Source organism: Crinia signifera, chromosome 4 (genome assembly GCF_055691185.1).
Source record: "Crinia signifera chromosome 4, ASM5569118v1, whole genome shotgun sequence".
NCBI classification, from domain to species: Eukaryota; Metazoa; Chordata; class Amphibia; order Anura; family Myobatrachidae; genus Crinia; species Crinia signifera.
In genome coordinates, this window is record NC_139220.1 from 287,787,639 (window position 1) to 287,804,146 (window position 16,508).

General features: G+C 48.5%; 1 protein-coding gene across 5 annotated transcripts in view; it reads left to right on the plus strand.

The window, feature by feature from the left end:
- Positions 1-16,508, plus strand: part of BRD4 (bromodomain containing 4) — a 52,748-nt gene that overhangs the window by 23,425 nt on the left and 12,815 nt on the right. For 4 of the 5 annotated variants that reach the window (XM_083184918.1, XM_083184920.1, XM_083184919.1 and 1 more), the window contains 6 exons: positions 10,560-10,822; positions 13,287-13,685; positions 14,040-14,168; positions 14,407-14,619; positions 14,772-14,965; positions 15,150-15,472. In XM_083184918.1, coding sequence (XP_083041044.1) covers positions 10,560-10,822; positions 13,287-13,685; positions 14,040-14,168; positions 14,407-14,619; positions 14,772-14,965; positions 15,150-15,472 — 1,521 coding nt within the window. The remainder of the gene's footprint in view (positions 1-10,559; positions 10,823-13,286; positions 13,686-14,039; positions 14,169-14,406; positions 14,620-14,771; positions 14,966-15,149; positions 15,473-16,508) is intronic. The other variant, XM_083184921.1, reaches the window with a different exon arrangement.

Genomic DNA, 16,508 nt, shown 5'->3' on the forward strand with positions numbered 1-16,508 from the left:
ATAGTGGGGGTATGAAAAGGTCGGAGGACGCGTACCGCCGCCCCTCGCCACGCTTCGGGTTCGCGTTGATCGTGGGGTGGCGTAAAATACTTTTGGGGGGACATTTCACTGTTCAGGGGTGTTTTGGGGGGTTTATGGCCCATTTAACATTGTTCCCTATGATGATTTGGGTAAATTGACCCATTTAACATTGTTTCCTATGGGAAATCGGGGGCATCGCGGCTAAATTGAGGCATTTAACATTGTTCCCTATGGGGAAATCGCGGGCGTCGCGACCATCGCACCCGATTTTTTAGTGCTTGCGATGGCCGCGATGCCCACGATTTTTCCTCACGATGCCCACGATCATGATCGTTGTGGCCGTGCTAGGAAACAAGTACCCAAGTTTATTTAAATTGTATCACTATATCTTTCTGTTAAAAATCTTCAGGAACAGATTTCAAGAGCTAAGTGTGTTCAAAGTTGTTGTTTATTGACATAACCTCTCTTTGATACAGTAGATATAAAGTGTTTTTGATACATATGCTGATTGAAGGTCATAGACCTTGTCAATACATTGTATCATCTTTCTTAGACTCTTTTCTCCTTCATCCTTGGGGACACTGAAGTCTACGCTGGGGAATAGTGGTGTATCGGAGGAGTCGGCACTTTAAGAAACTTGAACTGTGGTATGGCTCCTCCCCCTCTATTCCCCCCTCAGACCTCAGTCTTAGTTTAGTGCCCGGAGGAGTCGGATCCCTGGGCAAGGGCTCCGTTTGGGGCCTTTTTTGTTTTACTTGTTTTGTGGAACTTTTTTGACACAGACAGCCAGCGCGTGCCGGCTGCCTGCAACGTGGGACAGCTCTCCGGGGAGTCAGAGCGGCACCGCTTGCGGCGCACGCGGCTGACTCCGGTCACAGACGCATCAGCGTCTGGGTCCCGTCACAGCTGCCTGCGGCTTGTGTTACGGGGCCGCGACCTAGTCGCCCGCCGGAGAGAGCAGGGCGTGCGAGCGCATAGCGCTGGGTGACGGCTGGACCAGGGTTAATTCGCTGGTCCAGCAGGGAGCAGACAGCCAATCAGCGCCGCTGTATACAGCGCGCGCTTTGATGAGAGGAAGGGGCGGACCAGTGAGTGGTCGCGTCCTAGCTGCAGTCCTCTGCGCCAGACCGGTGCCTGCCACGCTGCTCCCTTGTCGGCTGTGCCTCTACAGTTCACTGGAACAGGACAGCAGGACGCTTTCTCTCCCTCTTCAGCCTGGATATTATTGAATGCTGCGCTGGTGAGTGGAGGGGATTTTCTCTTGCGAGACTTCCCCGCTGGAGAGATTATCAGGTGGGCCTAATTCGGGGAAGGTGCGCTCCTCTCCCCCTATTAGTGTGGTGCTTTTGCTCTTGGTGTGGGGTCCTTGTTGGGGGCTCTCTTTGTCTGGCTTATTTCACCTCCTTTCACCTGTGTGTGTGTAAGGGGTGTGTGTGTGTGCAGCATGACAGCCAAGTCTCAGTCAAAAGCTTCTCCAAAGCTGTTTGTATGCACTAAGTGTGAGCAACAGTTTACGCAGCATGTGAAGGGTGTATCCTTGTGTAAGGATTGCTTCAAAGGGGATGCTGGGCAGAGTCAGGTCCCTATTCTGAACACTGAGGGAGTTACCAGTGTGTTAGCCACTCTGGCATCAGAGATGGCTGCGTCTCGCAGGGACAGGGAGTCATTGCAGGTGCAGTTGGCTTCCTTGTCTGCTGCGGAGCCTACCTGGGCCAGAGAACTGATTACATCAGTGAAGGCGTTGGCCCAAGCAGCTGCGGTGCCTTCGGGGTCCGCAAGTGCTCCACCTCCCCCGAGGAAAAGAGGTGTTCCTTTATTGTTACAGGGGGATACTTCAGAGGATGAACCGGGGGACCCCTTGGAAGGGGATATGTTTCAGGAGGATCCTATTGATCCTGTAGAGGACGTTCCTCAGGAAGAGGCCCAGGGTATAGAGGCTCTCATTCAGGCTATTAAATCTACTCTCAATGTTAGCGAGCAGGAGCCGCCGACGCAGGTTTCTATTTTTGGGAGGTCTGCTAAGGCAGTGGTCACCTTCCCAGAGTCTATGGAATTGGAGAAACCTCTTCTGGATATTTGGAGGTCTCCAGAAAAAAAGTTTCAGTTATCTAGGCGGTTTAAGGCCTCTTACCCATTTGCTCCGGAGGCTAGGGCAAAATGTGAGACTCCGCCGTTGGCAGACGCGTCAGTGTCAAAGCTTTCCAAAAAAGCGGCACTTCCCATTCCTGGGGCAGTGGCCCTCAAGGAGGCGCCAGATAGGCGTCTGGAGGCGGGGCTTAAGCAGATTTTTTCAACCGCAGGTGTGTCACTTCGGCCCATTCTCGTGATCTCCTGGGTCAGTAGGGCCATGGAGAAATGGGCGGAGGATTTGTCAAAGGGTCTGAATGATCAGGGTTCTTCTGAGGAGTTCATTCAGTTAGCAGAACAGATGCGGGAATCTGCAATGTATATTGGAGAGGCTGCAAGGGATTCTGCGGCTCTGGTGGCAAGAATCTCGGCTCAGTCCATTACGGCCAGGAGGTCTTTGTGGCTTAAGTCCTGGCAAGCGGAGGCGGACATTAAAAGGGCGGTAGAGGCTCTTCCGTTTACGGGAGAGGTCTTGTTTGGGCCGGAGTTAGACAAGTTGATTTCTCTGGCCACAGGAGGCAAATCAACTTTCCTGCCTTCCGCGACTCCGCCTCCCAAAAAGCCTTATCAAGGGCCGGCCTTTCGCTCCTTTCGGGGGGCACCTAAGTTCAGAGGTAAGTCCAGAGGATCCTTTACCGCTTCTCGTGGCAGAGGCAGAGGGTTTGGTGGAGCAACCACTGCCTCAGGACCAGCTGCTCGGCGCGCAGACGTCAAGCAAACCGAAAAGCCTGCAGCATGACTCCCGGCCCTCCTACCTGGGGGATCCCAGAGTAGGGGCTCGCCTGTTGGACTTCCGGCAGGCCTGGGAGGGGTCTTGCAAGGACAAGTGGGTTCTGTCCGTCATTGCGCAGGGGTACAGACTGGAGTTTTCCAGTACTCCCCCTCACCAGTTTTTTACAATAGGTTTGCCTCACGTGGAGTTGAACCGTCAGTTGCTTCTTCAAGCAGTACAGAAACTGTTGACCGCAGGAGTTATAATGCCGGTTCCTGCCGAACAACGCACAGAGGGCTTTTATTCTCCCCTGTTCTTGGTTCCGAAACCGGACGGTTCGGTTCGACCAATATTGAATTTAAAAGCTTTAAACGTATATATCACGTACCACAGATTCAAAATGGAGTCTCTTCGTTCTGTGGTTGCAGGGCTGGAGCCGGGGGAATTTTTAGCATCTTTGGATGTCAAAGATGCTTATTTGCATATTCCCATTTACGTTCCGCATCAGAAGTTTCTTCGCTTCGCGATAAGGGATCTCCATTTTCAGTTTCGGGCTCTGCCATTTGGCCTTTCATCGGCGCCACGTCTGTTTACCAAGGTAATGGCAGTGATGGTAGAGGTGCTTCATTCTCTGGGAGTAAAGATCGTTCCGTATTTGGACGATTTACTCATCAAGGCCGAATCCAGGGATCAGTTGACGCAGGCGATTCAGGTAACCTGCCAGACGTTATTGACCCATGGCTGGATTCTCAACTACCAGAAATCTCAGCTGAATCCTTCAAGAAGGATTGTATTCCTGGGGTTGATTTTGGACACGGAGGTTCAAAAAGTTTTTCTGCCTCGGGAAAAGATGTTGTCCCTGCAGGAGTTGGTTCGGCAGGTGCTTCGACCTCGGAGAGTGTCGGTGCACTTATGTATCCGATTGCTGGGCAAGATGGTAGCCTCGTTCGAGGCTCTGCAGTTCGGGCGTTTCCATTCAAGGACTTTTCAATTAGACCTGCTCAGGAAGTGGTCGGGCTCCCACTTGCACATGTACAAGATGGTGGTGTTATCGCCCTGCAGCCGTCTCTCTCTCCAGTGGTGGCTACTGTCGGCCAATTTGTTGGAGGGCCGACGTTTCGGAATCTGGGATTGGACGATAGTCACGACCGATGCCAGCCTCCGGGGCTGGGGAGCTGTTGTGTTGGGGCAGCACTTCCAGGGTCGTTGGTCGTCTCAGGAGGCGAAGCTGCCTATAAACATCTTGGAGCTTCGCGCGATTCGTCTGGCCTTGTCCTATGCGGACGGGATCCTCCGGGGGAAGGCGATTCGCATTCAGTCGGACAATGCCACGACCGTGGCTTATGTGAACCGGCAGGGCGGAACGCGCAGTCGCGGAGCCATGCAGGAGGTACGTCCAATTCTGCAATGGGCAGAGCGGCATGCTCTGGCCTTGTCGGCGGTCTTCATTCCCGGGGTGGACAACTGGGAGGCGGACTATCTGAGTCGCCAGGATGTTCACCCTGGGGAGTGGGCCTTACATCCGGAGGTATTTGCCCAGATCGCCCACCGATGGGGGATGCCTCAGGTGGACATGATGGCCTCCAGGAACAATCGGAAGGTGCGGCTGTATTGTTCCAGGTCTCGGGATCCAGAGGCGGTAGCGACGGACGCGCTGACCGCGAGTTGGAACTACTCCCTCATTTATCTGTTCCCTCCGTTGCCCTTGATTCAGCTGGTACTCAGAAGAATCAAGCGGGAGAGGTCCACAGTCATCCTGGTGGCACCGAATTGGCCTCGTCGTCCTTGGTATGCCGACCTTCAGGGGCTCCTGATGGATCATCCTTGGCAACTACCTCTAAGGGACGATCTTCTACAGCAGGGGCCGTTCGCTTACCAAGGCTTACGGCAACTTCGTTTGACGGCATGGCTGTTGAGGCCGCACTATTGAGCAGACGAGGAATTCCTAAGTCAGTGATTCCCACTATGATAAGAGCCAGGAAGGAGGTTACTTCACGGCATTATTATAGTATTTGGAGGGCCTATGTAGCGTGGTGCGAGTGCCGTAACTTGCCCACGGCTGTATTTTCTTTGTCTAGGTTGTTGCAGTTTCTGCAAGCCGGATTTAAGGCGGGTTTGCGCCTAGGGTCCCTTAAGGTACAAGTGTCTGCATTGTCAGTTTTCTTTCATAGGCGTCTTGCCGTCATTCCTGAGGTGCAGACGTTTCTGAGCGGGGTTCTCCGCCTTCAGCCCCCAGTGCGGGCTCCGGAGGAACCCTGGGATCTTTCTTTAGTTTTGGATTATCTTAAGTCAAGTGTTTTTGAACCCTTAGACTCTATTGATTTGCGGTTGTTAACTTGGAAAACGGTGTTACTGCTCGCGTTAGCATCGGCACGCCGGGTGTCCGATCTTAGCGCTCTTTCATGTCGGTCACCCTACCTGGTGTTTCATCCGGACAGGGCTGAGCTTCGGACCAGGTTGGATTATTTGCCTAAGGTGGTTTCATCTTATCACCTAAATCAGCCAATCGTGGTTCCAGCTCTTACGGGAGATTCCGCCTCGCTGAACGTGGTCCGAGCCTTGCAGGTGTATGTGAATAGGACCAAGGATCTCAGAAGGTCGGATTCACTTTTTGTCCTTTATTCTTCGGCAAAGCGAGGTTGGCCAGCGTCTAAACAGACTCTGGCCAGGTGGATCTGTCTCACCATTAAGCAGGCTTACCTTCATGCTTCACAGTCACCGCCAGTCAGGATCTCGGCCCATTCCACCCGTTCGGTGGGGCCGTCCTGGGCCGCTGCCAGGGGAGTTTCCCTGACACAGTTATGTAGGGCGGCCACTTGGTCGGGCCCTAATACTTTCGTTAAGTTTTATAGGTTTGACACCTTTGCGGCCTCTGCCTCCAGTTTCGGCCGTGCGGTGCTTCAGGATGCCCAGTGCCTTCCCACCCGTGGGGATGGCTTTGGGACGTCCCCAGCGTAGACTTCAGTGTCCCCAAGGATGAAGGAGAAAATAGGAATTTGGTACTCACCGTTAATTCCCTTTCTCCGAATCCGTAGGGGACACTGAACACCCTCCCGGCACTGTTCAGGCCTAAAAGGGGGGGATTTATTTTGAGCGCATGCAGTTATGTTTGGTTATGCATGCGTCTGGGTGTTGTTGATAGCCTACTGAGTAGTATGGTTGTTCGTTTTGGTTTGTTAATTTCTTTCTCTCTCTCTATTGGGATTCCTTGGTCTCTTTTCTCCTCTCGGGCACGGTCAACTAAGACTGAGGTCTGAGGGGGGAATAGAGGGGGAGGAGCCATACCACAGTTCAAGTTTCTTAAAGTGCCGACTCCTCCGATACACCACTCTATTCCCCAGCGTAGACTTCAGTGTCCCCTACGGATTCGGAGAAAGGGAATTAACGGTGAGTACCAAATTCCTATTTTTTGAGTGAAGGTTTCAAGTGATTATACTGGTCACACCTCAGCCGATTGCGGCAGTGACTGAGAACCATACCACACTACTGTATCTCCTACACACTGTACGATATAGTGCTTTTTTTCCTATATATTTTCGTGTGTTAAACTTTTAGTGACATTATATTTAACAAAAGTCACACATTTAGAAAGGTTAAACAGTGCAAATCTGCACATATATGTTCTTTGTTGTGTTGTCTGTTATGTAGTTTTGTGACGATTCCTTTTCTTATCTAATAATATTAAAAGCTAAGTTTTAAATTTAACAATAAGCGTGCCCCCACAAAGAGAGAGTACTTTTTTTCCTTTCTTGTTCTAACTAACTATTACTCTCTGGGGTGCACCTCCACTACAGTGATACCTATACCTAAATCATAATTCATCAGTACAGTGGATCATAGTAATATAATTTTGTACATGTATGTTCTCCATTAAATTTGCTACCTGTGTGGCAGTAACCTCCCACCTTCCCCCTTTTTCCTTTTATAAGCATAAACCACGGGGTCAACTGCCAAATGTATGGGTGCTTTTTGCCATGTGACACTGGGCCAGGGTAGCATGCTGGCCGGGAGTTGAAGCCGCAGCTTCAGGGTTGCAGCGTTTACATGAGCTCCCTGTTTATTTATTTTTAAACTACTGACCACACTATACTTTTAAATTTGGTGCAGCTACAGCGGGCACAAGTTGCCACGGAATGTGAGGGGGCGGGGGGGGGGGGGGGGGCGGCGGAGATACCTCACGCGGTTTCCCCTCAGCGGCTATATTCTATACAGCGGCAGCGGGTCACCTATTGGTGCATTCTCTATATAAGTATGACTGCAAGAGGTACTTCCTCTAAGGGCGTCCACCTGCAGAAATTGCAAAATGCATTACACACCGCACATTTAGGGCGTTTCCCTGAGTAATGCATGTTCTGGTGAGGGAAGAGAACCAATCGCTCTCCCTCAGGAGTCCTCTAATAAGTGATTCCTTTAGTTCTGTTCAGACAACTTTATCAGCAGAACTTGCTATCCACTCTCATATTGAAAAATTAGGCTCCGCTGAGCCTGCATGGGCAAAGCAGTTAATTCTGTGGATTCCCTTGCCAAATCTGTCAGCTCCCTCACAGGTATTTTACCACAGGCCTTCTGGTTTTGTAATCAAAACAAGAAGCTCGGTGTTCCGCTATTCAAAAGCCTCAACGAGCAGGAGTAATTGTTCCTGTTCCCGCGGAACAGAGAGGTCAGGGCTTTTACTCAAATCTTTTTGTTGTCCCAAAACCGGATGGTTCTTTTTATTCATTCTCAAACTGAAGGACCTAAATAGTTTTGTGAGGTACCACAAATTCAAGATGGAATCAATTTGTTCAATCATTTCGGGCCTCAAACACGGGGAGTTCATGATATCACTAGACATATAGGACGCCTACTTACATGTCCCGATTTGGAAGCCACACCAGAGATTTCTGCGGTTTGCTATCAAGATTACTCATCTATAGTTGAAGGCGCTTTATTTCGGTCTGCCCAGGGCTTTCCGTGTTTTCACCAAAATAATGGCATGGTGTCTGCCCTTCAGCTTAAGGGTTTGACCATGGTGCCATACCTGGAAGATCTTCTCCTCCAAGTACATTCTGATGACAAGTTGATTGCCGATGCCAGTCTCCTTTATCTGCTAGTCAAGCACAGTTGGATTGTGAATTTTCCTGGGACTGATCTTTGACAGTCTCTCAAAGGATTTTTCTCCCATGGAGAAAGTGCTGGCTCTTCAGGACTTAGTGAGGCAAGTCCTGGCCCCTCGCACAGTATCGGTTCACATTTGCATCTGTCTCTTGGGGAAGATGGTGGTCCAGGACCTTCTTACCCAGTGGTCGGGTTCTGGCCTTCACATGCACAAACAGATCATTTTCACCCCAGAGACCAGACTGTCCTTGCACTGATGGCTGAACACACAACGCTTCCTCCAAGTATGCAGATTTGGCATTTTGGACTGGACTCTTGTCACAACTGATGCCAGGCTGGGGTGCAGTGACTCTAGACCAGTCATGTCCAAACTATGGCCCTCCCGCTGTTGTGAAACTACAAGTCCCATCATGCCTTGACACAGTTTTGCTTTAAGGGAATGCTGAAACTATGACCAAGGCATGCTGGGATGTGTAGTTTCACAACAGCTGGAGGTCCACAGTTTGGTCATGCCTGCACTAGGCTATACTTTTCCGGGTCTTGGTCCAGGCAGGAATCGCATCTCCCTATCAAGGGTCTCAGTTTAAGAGCCATTCGTCTGACTTTGCTTCAGGTCGACCAGATGCTCAGGGGCAAGGCGATCGTTGTTTAGTCAGACATTGCGACGGTGGTTGCTTAAGTCAATCAGGGGGGAACCGAGAGTCAAGGTGCAATGATGGAGATTTGACAGATATTTATGTGGGTGGAACATTATGCACTCAGTTCGTCAGCAATATTTATCCCGGAGGTGGATTACCTAAGCCATCAGGATCTTCCCCGGAAGAATGGGCTCTCAACCATCAAGTTTTTCACCAGCTCACTCTCAGGTGTGGTATGCCACGAATAGACCTAATGGCGTCCAGACGGAACAAGAAACTACCATTGTACTGCGCCAGGTCACAGGACCCGGCGGCAATAGCGGTGGACATTTTCTCCAATCTTGTGTTCCTTTTCCTACTTTTGCCAAATCTAGTCAAACCTATAAAACCTTCCGTGATTCTGATAGCTCCGGACTAGCCTCAAAGGGTGTCTTACACGGATCTACAACTTCTTCTGGCAGACGAGCCATGACGACTTCAGCTGCAAACCAACCTACTGCAACAGGGCCTGTTTGTTTACCCAGATTTGCCTTGTCTAACAGCGTGGCTGTTGAAACCACTTTATTGCAGAGAGGAGGTATTCCAACGTAGGTGATTCCAACTATGCTTAAGGCCAGGAAAGACGTTGCCTCAGCCTTTTACCATCGAATTTGGAAGGCATATATCGTAAATTCCCCATGGCAATATTTCACTATCCCGCCGCCTTAGCTCCCTGCAGTCAGGTCTTTCGGCGGGCCTTCGCTTAGGGTCACTTAAAGTACAGGTACAATCACCTGTCATTGCTCCCACGGAGCCGTGGGACTTGCTGCTCTCCTTTTTTGCAGTCTGAGGTTTTTGAACCCCTGGAATCCATAGACCTGAGGCTCTTGACATGGAAAAAGGTCATGTTGGCCTCGGCCAGGTGTGTTTCTGATATTAGTACCCTCTCTTGAAGGTGACCATTCGTGATTTTTTTCCATGACAATAGGGCCAAATTGCATACTCTGGCAGATTACCTACCCAGGGCGGTATCAGCCTTGCATAGAAATCAACCTATTATGGTTCTGGTGTTATCGGGTGAGTACGCCTCTTTGGACGTAGTTTGTGCCTGGAAAGTTTATCTGGATCGTACTACTTCATTGCGAAAAACAGATTGACTGTTTTTGTTTTGTACGATGCTACTAAGAAAGGTTGGAGGGCATCAAAACTGACATTGGCTTGTTGGATCTGTCTAACCATCCGTGAAGCTTACAGACACTCTTCTCAGAGGGCTTCTCTCTCCATTTCAGCACATTGTACGCAGTCCGTTAGTGCCTCGTGGGTGGCTAGAGTAGTTTCCCTGTCTCAAGTTTGCAGAGCGGCTATGGGGTCGGGCTCTCACACGTTCATTCGATTTTATAGGTTCAACACTTTTGCACGATCAGTCTCAATTTGTTTGGACGGTGTTGCAGGCAGCTCAGAGCACTCCCACCCAGGGAGGTAGCTTTGGTACTTCCCCATTGTAGATGACTGCAGTGTCCCCTGCTGGATGTAGGAGAAAATAGGAAATTGGTAATCACCGTTAATTCCCTTTCTCCAAAATCCACAGTGGACACTGCACGCCCACCCTGTGCTCTTCGTTCTGATACTTGCGGTAGTGTTAGATGCATAGGGTTATATGTGTGTGGGCTAACCTACTCTTGTATGTTCCTGCTTCTCTTGTTCTTTCAATGCTTCTCCTGATTATATTACTTGGTCTCCTTTTCCTCACGGACACCGTTTTTCTAAGAGGGTAGTCTGGGAGGGTATAGAGGGAGGAGGAGCCAGCCATTCTAAAAAATATTAAAGTGCCCACTCCTTCACTACACCAGCTATATCCCCATTGTAGGTGACTGCAGTGTCCCCTTTGGATTTGGTGAAAGGGGATTAGGGTAATTGCTATTTTTATACAGTTAAAAGTGTAATCATTGTGCTTGCAGTTTCATAATCACTTGGTTTTTCCTCAGCTGTCTCCAAACCTGCGACCTCTTCCGCTCCTGTTGTGACCCGGGCACCTACACCTCCACAGACCCGTACCCCACCAGTCCGCACCCCTGCCATCACACAAGCTCCCCTTACGTTTTCACCAACAGTAACTCAGGACCTGGTGGTGCCCACAACGATACCTGCTGCTGCTCCTGCTGCTCCTCCTCCACCTCCTCCTCCTGTACAGAATCACCCATCCGTCATCCCATCTACCACCCCCCAGCCAGTAAAGGGAGGAAGAACGGTGAGTTTGTTCAGGCCAGTTGTCCAAAGGAATTATTAAAATTCTAGTATTTCGTAGTATAGGCTTCATTTCTGTCACTTTAGCCTAGACAATCAGTGATGCAAATGAACGTGATGACTGAGTTTATTTTAGACTTGCTTTCGTGACTAGACCCTTGAAGATTTTTAGTTAAAAACTACTCTGCTATCCTCTTGACCTTACACATATACAGTCACGTGGAGAAGAATGTGCAGCCTCTCTGTAATTATAAATATTCGATCTAACAATGAATATAATTACAACCCATAATATATTTTTTGGTTTAACATGAAGAAGCCATGTGTGAAAAAGTAGACAGTGGCAAGTCCCCCTCCCAGCTCCTTCTCTATACATATTGTGGGAACGAGTTATAATCTTACAGTGCCCAATGTTAATGTGTGTATGTGTGTATCCGCGTGGATCTTGGTGGGGGTGGGGCAGGATTTACGTTTTTCACAGGCCCCATGGTGGTAGGCTTCCAGCTAACATGAACTGGAGATAGGAAGCCTGCAGACCCTTTCAGCAGTGCCACTTAGCTTATAAGGAACTTAAATAGACAGAACATTTGTCTCTCTTGGGAGACCCAGGATTCAAAGCACTGCAGCAGAGCTCAGATGTCTTCTAGTCATTCTGAGCTGTGCCTCTGGGATTCGGCTCCAAACCTTTCGGTGGTGCAAGAGTCTGGGGACAAAGTCATGACTACTGGAAAATTGGAAGAGCGCATCCGCCAGACCTGATAACCATTGAAGACCATTACGAACAGATTACCATATACGAAGAACATGGATATGTATTTGTTAAAGGGGCTGGTTTTAATCCCTGTATAAAAGAATGGTTTAGCCATTGTAAAGCTGACTATTGCCTTCAAGTGTTGTGACACAGGATAATTCCTTGGATCAAAAAAAAAACCACAAACTCGTTTCTATCTCCTTATTCTTATGCTCATTATTCTTATCTATAATCCTGATTGCCCAGTACAAAGATTGCGGCCTGCCTACCTCCCAAAGTAAGCAGTCATCTATAATTCTATCAGACTATGCAGGTATGCAGCACCCAGAAACAAGCGGCGGCAATGATACTCAACAGCTGACAGCACCACTTTGATGTGTAGTCGACCCTCACAGCAGATTAGTGCTGGTCACCCTATAGTACCATTGGTGGCCAGCAATTACTCGTTGCTGACAGTCTGAAATCCATTAACCGTACCGTACAAGCGTTAGTCCATCCGGTCACCTACGACTTTCGTGCAAAGGTCATTTGAGGAAGGTGCTGCTACCACCTCAGCAGATCCCCTGGCACTTCAGAGATTCAATTGCTGCTGCTCATGAGTCTGGAAAGCGTTAAAAGGCCACTTCCAAGAAATCTGAATCACATTTATTTTTTGGTGAGTTTAATAACAAGTGGAGAGCATTGGAGACTCCTGCCAGTGTTCCCAGGAACGTGCATCCCAGCAAATGTTCCCAAATATCTGACTCTTTGCTACTTCCGGATATTGCAGAGAACCAAAAAGCTGCATCAGTGGATGTTTTGTTCCCTCCCATACACACGGCAGGCAGTCATGATCATGGTGGTGGTCATGGCGAGAATGATTTTCGGATGGTTTTGCAGCCGCAGGACTTGAGTGTCTTGCAGTCTTTGTTTCCATCATGTACTCCTGCCTTTCCCAGTGTATGCAACATATCTTTCCAACAATTGAAGCTTGGATGAAAGTATGTCCTGCAATAGGTCCTAAGCACACCAGCAAATCTACAACTGAGTGGTTGGAAAATATAAGAATTCCAGAACTCTATCCCAATGCGATGCTGTGGCTGAACTGCTAAATGATAAGCTGAAGTGGTGCTTGAAGGAGTCTGCCAGATATCCTCAGATATAATGATACGCTAAAGACACAACGTGATTCATTCAAGCTTCTGATGCTAAAGGCAGTTCTACAAGCTGCTGAACCATGGGACGATCCTGCTTGTTCACACATGGCTTTATGTTGGCTTATTTTGTTTAATAAATGACCAAGTAAAATCTCTTCTGGGTTATTTGTCACGTGATTGGTCACATTTTAGGAATGGGTGTGGCTGAGATGGAAATCTGCCCTGAGATGTTAATGCACAGCTGTGAAAGGATGTACTAATTTCCCGCCTGACTGTATATGGCCTATAATATATGGACATTATTTAGGACCCCAGAAACGTAGGATTTGTATTGAAAAGGCGAATACAAAATTTTTTTGCAGTGTGATAAGCTGAGTTTTATTACGGAGTATAGTCAATATCTGTGTCACCCTGTGTGATGTTCCCATAGCAGTAGGTTGCTGTGTGAAGTGCATGACTGTGTTTAATGTATGTACATAGTAGGAAGATGACCCGCTACTCCTTCTGTTCTTTGTGAATGTGTGTACTGATTGGGGCTCATTCTGCTGCTGACACTGTGTTTCTTCACTTGTCAACCACAGAAAGGGGTAAAGAGGAAAGCCGATACTACGACCCCCACTGCCCATGACCCGCTGCACGAGTCCTCTCCCCTTCCCAGTGAGCCGAAGCCTCCCAAGGCTGCACCACGAAGAGAGAGTGGTCGCCAGGCCCGGCCGGTAAAGAAGACTGAGGTGCCAGACTCCCAGCTTCCCGCACCTCCTGTGTTACACACCCCAACAGCTCCTCCACCCACCCCCGCCAGCAGCAGCAACAAGATCTCTGAGCAGCTGCGTTACTGCGCCGGCATTGTCCGTGAAATGTTTTCCAAGAAACACACGGGCTATGCCTGGCCCTTTTATAAACCTGTGGACGTTGAGGCTCTTGGATTGCATGACTACTGCGAGATTATCAAGCATCCCATGGACCTGAGCACCATCAAGGTGTGAAAAGATTCTGTGTATATTAATCCATCCTATCATAGTATAGCCTAGATGTAAATGCCTGTCCACACTGCTAGACTGGGGCTGTGTCTTGGTGTGAACGTTTAGTGGCCCTTTTTTTTTTCCACTGGGTTTTTTCTTTTTTAAATATACCTAACCTGTTTGCAAACCAGAGCTGACTAGAGAACCAGTGTAAGAGCAGCCCTGTACAGAATGACTGTAATCATGTGAGATGTAACATTCTATCCAGTGACGTTATTGAACATCCCCCAATCCTCGCGTGTGTATATGATCTAGACCTGGCTGTACTGCTGGCCCATTTTGATCGGCTGCCATTTGTTCTATTGTCCCCAGACGAAGCTGGAGAATATAGAATACCGGGACCCACAGGACTTTGCCTCTGATGTACGGCTCATGTTTTCTAATTGTTACAAGTACAACCCTCCAGATCACGAGGTGGTGGCCATGGCCCGCAAACTGCAGGTAACCAGCAGAGAGGGAGCGGTGCAATGTTCTATTGTCTGACAAAGCTGCGATTTTATGTATGCAAGAAAGAATGGCTGTGGGAACCAGATTGTTTCTGGAAGGCTTGTGGGCTAGGTGCATTGTGAAGGGATAGAGAAGAATAAATATACTAATTCTTTCATTCCATGGTGGACAGTGGGGGTGTGTGCAGAGCCAAGGCATGGTTAGTAAATGATTAGTTTTCTCCGCCTCACAGGATGTGTTTGAAATGCGATTTGCCAAGATGCCAGATGAACCAGAGGAAGCACCAGCCCCAGCGCCGTCACCCACCCCTGGTCCACCTGCCCCTTCCATCAAAGGTCCTCCTCATACTTCCAGCGACAGCAGCAGTGACAGCTCTTCTGACAGTGAGAGCAGCTCAGACAGCGAAGAGGAGAGGGCACAGAGATTAGCAGAGCTTCAAGAGCAGGTGAGCGGCTGTCTTGGTGATAAATTAATAAATGGTTGCCAACTAGTTCAACGGAAGAGAGATTGAAGGGTTAAACTTCTGCATAATTTTCTATCGAATGTAAGTGGCCCTGTGCTTATCTGGTTAACTTTTTTTTTTTTTTTTTCTTGCAGTTAAAAGCTGTACATGAGCAGTTAGCGGCCCTGTCTCAGCCACAGCCAAACAAACCAAAGAAAAAAGAACGTGAGAAGCGGAAAGAAAAGCACAAACGGAAAGAAGAGGTCGAGGAGCCACGCAAGAACAGAGTCCGGGAACCTCCAGCTAAGAAACCCAAGAAAAGCATGCAAGGTCCGGTGGGAACACCGAGGTTAGTATCCATATATGATTTGTACAAAAGTGTCCTTTATTGTTGCGGCATAGCGAGAGCGTGCGTACCTATACATCAGGTTTTAGATGTTTTTAACTTTTTTTTTCTATTTAATGCTCTCCTGTGTATTATGTTTTTGATCCTTAGGTAGTTTATTCATTTTTGTCTGCTCTATTTTTCACAGCATAAAGAAAGAGCCTACCCCACCGGTTGCACGCCCACCAAGGCCTGCACCTCCTCCTGCGCCCTGTGAGTCTTCAGAAGAAGAGCCACAGCGATGTCGACCTATGTCTTATGAGGAAAAGCGGCAGCTGAGCCTGGACATAAATAAGCTTCCTGGGGAAAAGCTGGGCCGTGTAGTACATATAATCCAGTCTCGGGAGCCATCTCTTAAGAACTCAAATCCAGATGAGATTGAAATAGACTTTGAGACCCTCAAACCGTCCACCCTGCGAGAGCTGGAAAGATATGTTACATCTTGCCTAAGGAAGAAGCGAAAACCACAGGGTGAGGAGACCTTAATCTAATGGCCGTAGTGATCAGCGAGCGATAACTATTCAGAGATAAAGTATCTGTCCGAGGGTGACTGCTAAACGTAGTGCAGGCTTCAGGAGAGTGGTAATCGGTCAGTGTTTGGTAATTGGTGGTTTTGAGTACTTCTGGTTTTACACAGTCATTTTTTTTTTCACTTTTACATAGTCATTTTTTTTCTTTAAAAAAGGAGGAATAGAGCCAATGGTTTTATAACAAAAATCCGTTGGCGAGTCATCTGACACTCGGCTAGGATGTTGTCCCCAGTGAATGTGAGGTGGTGGTCACTGATTAAAGGGCATTTCTCCACTTTGCATAGGAAACCTCCTTGGTCAGACTCCAAATGCCCAGAAAAGTTCAATAAAAATGGCTAGTCTGCCCACCAAAGAACTTTAGATAACCTGGTTTTATTGGCATGGTTGTTGAAGGCATGATACATTAAAGTGATGGGAGATTGTGGGGATGATGTTCGAATGGTGTATTTGACCGCGCTCAAGTAATGGGCGAAATGCTGAAAGGCTAGTTTGAGGGCTCAGAGGGGTCAATATTTAAATATTTCAGCTCACCGCCCCTACTGGGTGCCAGCAACAGATCATGCATGAGCAGCACTCCAATTGAATAGCTCTGTTGGGTGCCATCTGCTGGCTGGATTAACAGTTTTCTGGAAAATAGACAATCAATTGGTTCAGCACCAGGTGGTTGGCAGTTAAACTATGAACAGGCTTAATATTGACACAGAAAAGGTTGACATTTATTTTAAACTTCATGCTCGGCCAATCACATAATTCTAACCCTAAAATGGTGAAAAAATCATGAAAAAAAAGTGTAGACTTTAGTTGTATTCAATGACTATTTCAGCATGTGGCTGCACATTTGCCGCGTTCCAGGGGGCTGGAGCATTCAACGCTGCAGGGGCTTGCTGCCCCAGGCGGCGAATTTTAACCCCTGCAGCGAGGAAGAGGGGGACGGCGGCAGGCAAGGAGATGGAAGTCTCTCTGCCTGCGCCGGAATG